Source organism: Thunnus albacares, chromosome 11 (genome assembly GCF_914725855.1).
Source record: "Thunnus albacares chromosome 11, fThuAlb1.1, whole genome shotgun sequence".
Taxonomy (NCBI): Eukaryota; Metazoa; Chordata; class Actinopteri; order Scombriformes; family Scombridae; genus Thunnus; species Thunnus albacares.
In genome coordinates, this window is record NC_058116.1 from 20,356,098 (window position 1) to 20,364,307 (window position 8,210).

The following is an 8,210-nucleotide window of genomic DNA, read 5'->3' on the forward strand; positions in this document are numbered from 1 at the left end:
AGCAGCCATTTACTGTGGTGATGGCAGCAGTGGGGGCAGTTGGGGAGTGGCGGCCAGTGCTGGAGCCAGCTCCTGTCAGTAACTTCCAAAACCATTAACAGTGTGAGAGTTTTAATATATTAGAAACCAACTTGCAATTTCTTATTATTTTCTCTTGCATTGTTCCCCTTTCAGTTTCACATTACTGATCTACAGGTTACATTATTTTTTGTGTTACATTCAAGCAGACGTACTATACAAACTTTTTTTTTTTTTCCTCCTGACATTTTTCATGCCATTTTATCAATGAATATGTTGAATCAATAAAGAAGTTCTCTTCAGTCCCCATGTTACAAAACAAAAATAGAAGACAGGTCTAGTTTTACACTTGTACGCTTGAACTCTACGGCACATATGCACGACTTATGGTACAGACTCACAAACTCTGGCAAAGACACATCTGGACCAGTAAACACTCTGGCTGGTGGTGATGTGGTGGGTGACGTACTACGAGTTGGGTGGTGCTTGGTTTTGCTGCGTCCATTTTCAACATGGCAGCCAGGTCATAAACTTTCTCATATTACAGCTAAACAGTACACTAAAATATGTTTCTGAAAACATTTGAGGTGAGAATTGCAGTAACAGAATCTTGATTCATATTTAATCAGCACTGCTTAGTTTGACAGTTTGATCTGAGTTTTGTGAGCCAGGTGCGTTGCGCTGGACAGACTCATTTGCATAAAGGTGAGGTTGAGTCGTGATTATGCAAATTCAGATATGGTGATTGGTCCGTCAGCTCGCCGTGATGTATCCATCATGCACTGTGCGGCTGGATCTCCTGGTCTCCATAGAAAATGAATAGAATCCGTCAACTTGACATCTATCAACGGATCAGGTGTCTGTACCTTAATGGAAACGTATGGTCACAGCATCCGCTCCATGAGCGGACCACTTACATTATGTGACCAGTGCAGACTAGGTGGAAACTTACTGTGCATTGGTTATTGACAAAATACATCACAGATAAACTGCACCAGAGTTATCTTCAGAGGTGGGTCGTAACGCATTACATTTACTTCATTACATGTATTGCAGAATACTTTTTACTCTTTTTCGAGTACATTTGCGATAAAATAAATGTACTTCTACTCTGTTACATTTCTTGCTATTTTTACTGATACATTTAGCTATAAATAATTTTTATATTCAGCTGAGCTCACACACACACAACAGTGATTGTATCGATAACTAGATTGTATCACACTGTATTATGCCGCACAGCAGCTTTCTGATATTGCCACTGCACTTTCTGACCCAAACAACTGATCCGCAGCATAATGTAGTGCATGGTTTGCATAGAAAAATAGAAGCCCTACGGTTGAAAACATGTAGGGCCAAAGGAATGGGCCGTCTGATGGACAGTACATTGCTTAGCTTCTGTGCTGGTAGGCTGTTCCTGCCTGCTTCTCCAAACTGGGGGTGTGCCGACCCCCATCTACTGCAGGTAGACTGACTATGAATAAGTACCTCATACAACCCCACTTCAAAAAATCCAAACTATCCCAACAATATATGTGCACTTCACATTTGTTATTACTGTATTTTTTGAAAATAAGTGAAAAAGAGTTAGCCAATTACTGACAAGATAGTTTGGAAGATATACATTTATGTAATAAATTGTATCTAATGAAGTTACTCACTACTTGAGTAGTTTTGTATGAGATACTTTTCTACTTTTACCCAAGTAGTTATTTTTTTTCTGAGTACTTTTACTTCTACTTGAGTAAATATTATTATAAAGTAACTATGCTTTTACTTGAGTACCGTTTTTGTTAACTCTACACACCGCTGGTAATCTTGCACTTGCAGAAATCATATGGGCCTACATATTTCCTGAAGCTAGATGCTGAATTGGGTCACTGCAGTATTAATCCACTGAAGGCTGAGGCTATGGCATCCAAGGCTAGCTCAGCTACAAGGCTAGCAGTCTTATGGCTGAGACTATGCATTGCTCAGTATAGATTGCTCTATTGATTCATACAGTCTTAATCTAGTCCTTGATATTCAGCACAAGGCTTGGCAGTGCTCTGACCTCTGAGGAACAGCAATCATACTTGGCTGCAGTGTGCTGACTCATCTGCCGGAGTAATTGAAGTCTTTTTTCGTGGCGGGATAGGATGGACTGACTGGGAAATACCGCATCATTTGAAGTATTTTCTTCATCTGGACAAAGTGCATGCAAAGTTCACGTCAGGTAGAAAGTGACACACTTGACCTAATCTGCTGGACAAATGAAGTAAAATGAAGAAATACTTTACAGTACATCCTATCGTCTTGACAAATACTGTATTTAAAGTGAACCAAAGCTTGGTGAATTCAGTAACAGTCTAGTTTTCAGTTAAGTTTTCTATTGCACAAGCTTTGTGCTCATTCAACCCTTCCAAGGACACTGGACTGACACAGCAACGAATGAGATGATTACCACTGTTCAAGGATGGTCCTGTCTGCTCTTTGATATTGAAAGGGTTCCTGTCCACATGTCAAGTGGAGTAAAGGTTTAATGCTTTAATGCTATTTGGCTTAGAGACAGCAGTCTATAATAATGATACAAAAAGAAAACAACATTGAGTTAAAGCAGCAATCAATATAAATAATACACAAGAACACAGGTTAATGTCGACTCCACTGTTGTCATTGTCACCAAAACAACCAGAAAAGGCAGCAAAAGACAAGAAGCCAGAAACCATGGGATACCATGTCACATCCACAGCTAGTAACCGGCCAAATCACATTTTGTTTAAAATGTGATTTGTACTTACTGCATAAAGTGCTTGAGATTTGTTGGCTTTATTCATGAAAAGCTGTTTAACATCAATGTAAACTGTTCTGAAACACCCTGCAAAGAGGTTTTGTTCTGGGGTGATGAGAATTGCTGACTCAACTCTGCAGAAGGAAACTTTAGACTTTTTTTTTTCTGTTTATGTTCTTGAAGTTGGCTGCCTATCTCTGGTTCTGATTTGTAATCATACCTCCTGTGTTTCATGTTTAAATTTGTAGATTGTGGTATTCTTTTTGCATCACTGTGTGGCTGCCCTGACATTTAAAAGAACAGGCCTGTCTGATTAAGATGAGAAAAAAGCTCATTTAAGCACATTCCTACTCTTGTCACAAGGAGAGCATGGATATTCAAAAGCACATAACAAACTTTTTTGATTCATACAAAAGAGGACACACAGATGCATTAACTCTCAATGCAACAACATTAAGGCACAAAGGAGATTAATTAGTATGTTTTGGTGTTTTAAATGTATAATTACAATGAAGCATTTGATTTCCACAATGTTCCAAATATCAAAACCTGTCTGTCTAACTACCCACAAAATCTTAAAGTGGGAACATTTGCCATGATCCCATGACATATTGGGAATTCCATTTAAAACTTTACACTATATTAAATAAGGTTATCTTACCTGCACACAACTTTAAATTCATCTTATATTGTGTTTCAATTCAAAACTGTTGTGAGTTGATGCTGTGGTGTGTCTTATTTTGTTTGCTTCTCAATTGTCACTGCACCCTTGGACAGCCACAAGAGCCTCACAAGTAGGAGGGCCAGAAGGCCCCTTTACCCTGTTGGCCCCGCTCCATAGATCGAGAAACCAGGATAGATGTCTTGCATAAGTCTTCCAAAGATTAATGGTTATATCCAAGAACAGTTAGTTCTTTTTGCTAAAAGGATTGTCCACAAGTGACCACTAAATATGTGTTTTTCTGTATATTTTGTTAAAAAATGTTACCATGTCCAAAACACATGAATTACTGTCCAGTGTACTGAAAGCTGAGTATCTTACTTTCCTGAATGTAACATGCAGTAGATGTTTAATGTACATTGTATTCTAAATGATACATGTTTTAGACTTATCCTTTACAACTAAAATGTGTTAAATATCATCCAAGACATAACACATATTGATGGCATCCAGTTTAATGTCTTAACATCGCTGGGCATGGCTGTTTCTCAGTAGAGTGGTTCTGACGGAGGTCCACGTCACACCGGCCACTTGCCCAGAATGGGAGCCGTCCATGGGGATCACCACTCTCTAACGCCCTGCTCCTGTCCGCCTCCTCGGGCTCTGGATGGTGGGTGGTGGAACGAGGCTAAGGCCCCACTTGGGAGCAGTAATTGAACTCCAGAACCACTGATGGGCCTTCACTTGACTGACTTTTAAAGGGATAGTTAGTAATGACTCTATAGCTATGTTTCCATCTCACTGTAAGCTCTAACTACAAACAAAAGTAAATGATACTTTGATTGGCCAATTTAAAAGCAAATGAGGACTGATGTTCAAAGTAGGGTGACAAAGTATTTTTACCTATCAAAATATTACTTAATTAATTATACTGAGAGTTAAATGTTTACTGTAAGCTGATTATTTTACATAATAATTTCCATTGTTAGTGTGTGGATGGAAACCAAGCTATTGTGTCTGTATAGCATACTCTTTTGGTTTTATTTACCAGAAACTTTATGGAAATTCACATGGAATTGTACAGTTTACATTCAGTGATGTATGTAGGTACCAAATAAAACTGATTTAAGTTAACTATCCCTTTATATTGTAGCACAGAGTGAATTAATGTCTGTCTCGGTGTGTGCTGTTTTGGCTGCTTTTGCAAACTAAATGCTCTGCTTCCGTAATAAATACTTTTTGTTATAACGTTTTTAATGACACTAAAATGTCTCAATGGCTGAACGTGTTTGTTATAGTAATACCATCACTCCAACTGCAACTCCGCTGCTTCTACTAATACAATACCTTTGTTATAATAACTGAGCAAAAGAGATTTGTCTTAACATGTGACTATTTCCTCTTGTGTACTGTCATATCAGCAACTCTGTGTGTTGATTTGTGCATACTATGTATTTTAGAGTTGTTGGTAGTGTTTGTTTAAGAAATGGCTTAATGTTTTACTTAAGATGACTAACTACTGTGTGTATTTGATTTGTACAATTCATAACACCCGTGACACTAAAGCTGTAGCTCTAAATGGGCTAGTTTTCCTGAACAGATGGTCTTTTCTTACACTTGAATGCATGCACAGTAACAAATATTTTAGTTTTAGGTTAACAGATCCATCTGAATCCATGTTATATCTTACACATGTACCAGTGCTGCTCCTTTCCACGCACTCCTACCTGCCTGTAAAATACAGTCCAATGCAATGCAGGAAACTAGGTCTTTTTTATGCCACTGTGGCTCTTGCATGCCATTGTTTCCTCCACTGACAGGGTCAGTGGAGGTAGCTGTCAGTGTAACCCCCACAGGCCCATCTCCCTGTTTGTTAGTGATGGAGAGTGGAAGCAACAGTCCCTCCCCTATATCCCGTACAGAGATGTGGCAGCTCAGTAGCCTTCTGGGAAATGCAGTCCTTTGTTAATGGCAGCTGCACGGGAAAGTGAAGGGAGCAGCGCTGGAGGCATGTCATTAAATGTCACATGGGTGTCACATCCTTCATCACTAACGTACACTTTCTCCCAATCTTTCCCTCTGTCTCTCTCCCTGATTGTATCTCGTATTTGACCTCTCCCACCCTCTCTCTCTCTCTCTCCTTCACACACCAGGGATTTGAAAAAGGTTGGAGTGACTATCGTTGGACCGCAAAAGAAGATCGTGAGCAGCCTCAAAGCCCTTGAATCCCACACCAAGAATGGCCCAGTACCTGTTTAAAAAAATGAAATCCACAAATGAAAACCACCAGAGACCTGTCTGTCGGTCTGTGTTAACAGATTGTGGGAGCTAATCGCACTCTAACACAGTGACTGTGTATCCAAACTATAATGGAAGAAAATGGAGGAATAATAGGGAATTAATCAAACGAGGGCTTTCATTGTTCCGTTGAAAGACAATATCAAGTCCTGACAGAGAAATGGGAAGAGTCCAGTGCAGCTAGACTCTTGAACCCTCCGTCCTTCCATGCCCAAGTTGAGATGCCTTACAGACAATAAGGGGGTGGGGGTGGTGGGAGTAGAGAGAGCAGAGGGGAGCCAAGGAGGTCCAAGAAACCTGGTCAGGGATACAAACTTGGACTGGACTGGGATACAGGGCAAGAATTGGACAAACATAAGGCAAATATAAAGCTGCAGCTCTCCAAGATTGGCAAAGCTGGATAGCAGAGCCGTCCCTTTACAGCCAGTTGGGGACGGGCATGCTCACAGTCTCCTCCCACCACACCTGATCAGCAGCTTGCGGAGAAAGGCAGCGGAATGGCTGAGGTACCCTGTGTGAAAGGTCATGGCAGACAGCAGCAGCTGACCCCCATGTGGACCCTTCCTGGACTAATGAAGTCTTGAGGCGTGAAATTCTGTTGTAACTACCTACATTTACTGTTTCTTTCCATGAGAGAACGAGCTGGTATAACTATACGGACACACCTAGACAATAACTCTGTAAGATCTAACCTATAGCATTTGCATTCAGTAGACATGTCACATAAAAGCAATAATTATAAATAATCCATTAAATAGTTGCATTGTATGGAAGCCATGAGTCTGTCACATATACTATGTATTGAACGCTGTGCTTTGAAGGTACAGGGGCCATAACACACTTCACACAGAGAATTTTCCATTTGGTGACATATATGTTCAATGTGCTTATGAGCAGATATTGTACAGTTATAGTGCTGTTCCCTCAACCCAATGCCCTTTGTGTGAAATCTCAGGATGTATACGTTCTTTGTTCTTTTTTCTCTAACAAGGGGAAACAGATCAAGTAAATGGAGCAGAACCAGGAATTGAGGGTGCAAGTTACAAGAGACGAGAGCAGGAAGAGAGAAATTGATAAGAGTTAAAGAGATGAAGCAGTATTATTCAAAACTCTTCTTCAGACATTCTTGTCGTATTACGGAAGTGTTTTAAACTAGAAATGTGTTTGTACTTGAGTTTCTTTTTCAGGGAAGACAAGTTAACATCAATAACCATAAACAACTATACTCTACTCAGTAAGTTGAGAACACTGCACCTTTGAGGGTGTTGTAAACCTATGGTCCCCTTGCTTTGGTCTGAATCCATAACTTATTAACAAAAGCCAGATGAGATCTGTCATTTTCGTCTTTGTTCAGAAATTATCTCTAAAAAAGAAAGGACTTTGTTTTTATTGTAAAATTTGCTCTTAATCCATAAATTCTGGTGTGTTTAATGCAAAGAGTAGAGTGCCTCATGTATTTGGGTTGGATCATGTTGGGATCACCATGCAAAAAGCTCCAGTTTTGGTTTGGTTTCATCAAAGTCTAATTTCTGTGTTCTCATATGGACACACGGTTTATTGTCACTGCCCTAAATTAACAAGGTATGAAAATCCCCTAAGAGAGATGCAACACTTCTAATAAATGATTGCTTTCTGATCGTACAGTACTAGTCAAAAGTTTGGACACAGTTGAATGACAAAGGGAGTCCAAACTTTTGGGTACTTTATATCCAGGATGGGATTTCCTGAAGGCACCTTAGAATTTAGATGATACAATGCAATACATAAAGATGCTAGTCTCCTTCTTTGACGTCACCCAGCCAGTCCCTCAGTGCTACACATAACCAATGTTTGTGAATCGGCACTTTGGTACTTTGTGTTGCTGGATGAGGAATATTCAACTACGAGGGTTCTATCTTTAAGCTTGTCCCAAACGCTTAGTATACGATATTTGAGCACTTTGCTTTGAATGGGAATGTTATTGCCTTGGCTATAGACTAAACTTATCTAATGGACAGCGGTGATTTTGGTGCTTTTGGGAAACCCAGCCCTGTTCATTGTGTCAGTCAGTCCTCTGTTACTTGGTCTACCTGTGGATGCTGCTGTTGCTGCTATGTGGTCTAATTAGCATGTACATAATGTAAACCATCGTAATGATAGCAACTAGCCCTACAGATCCCACTATATGTACATGGCCATCCCTCTTTGTACAAATTTTTGTATGTATAAAAGAATAAATAAAAATTGTGCAACATTTTTAATTAAAAAAGAGACAAAAATCATCTGTATTATATTTTATCTTATTTTGAATTATATTTGTCAGCTTTGTTTGTTTTTATTTTCTACAATAAAAAAAAAGGCAATTGTGATTACGTTATTATTTATTTGTTAACATTATACAGCGCAATGTTGATGTCTTTTTTGTAGCATACAGTAAATTATGTGTCAGTGTTATCTGTGTTTTGGTTTTTGACTTACTTTATA

General features: G+C 39.3%; 1 protein-coding gene across 6 annotated transcripts in view; it reads left to right on the forward strand.

Moving 5' to 3' along the window:
• Positions 1-7,980, forward strand: part of epha3 (eph receptor A3) — a 102,964-nt gene extending 94,984 nt beyond the window's left edge. For 4 of the 6 annotated variants that reach the window (XM_044365447.1, XM_044365448.1, XM_044365452.1 and 1 more), the window contains one exon: positions 5,603-7,980. In XM_044365447.1, the coding sequence (XP_044221382.1) occupies positions 5,603-5,708 (106 nt within the window). In that variant the 3' untranslated portion in view covers positions 5,709-7,980. Of the gene's footprint in view, positions 1-4,001; positions 4,120-5,602 lie in introns of all 6 variants that reach the window. The other 2 variants (XM_044365450.1, XM_044365449.1) reach the window with 2 other exon arrangements.
• Positions 7,981-8,210: the final 230 nt, after the last annotated feature.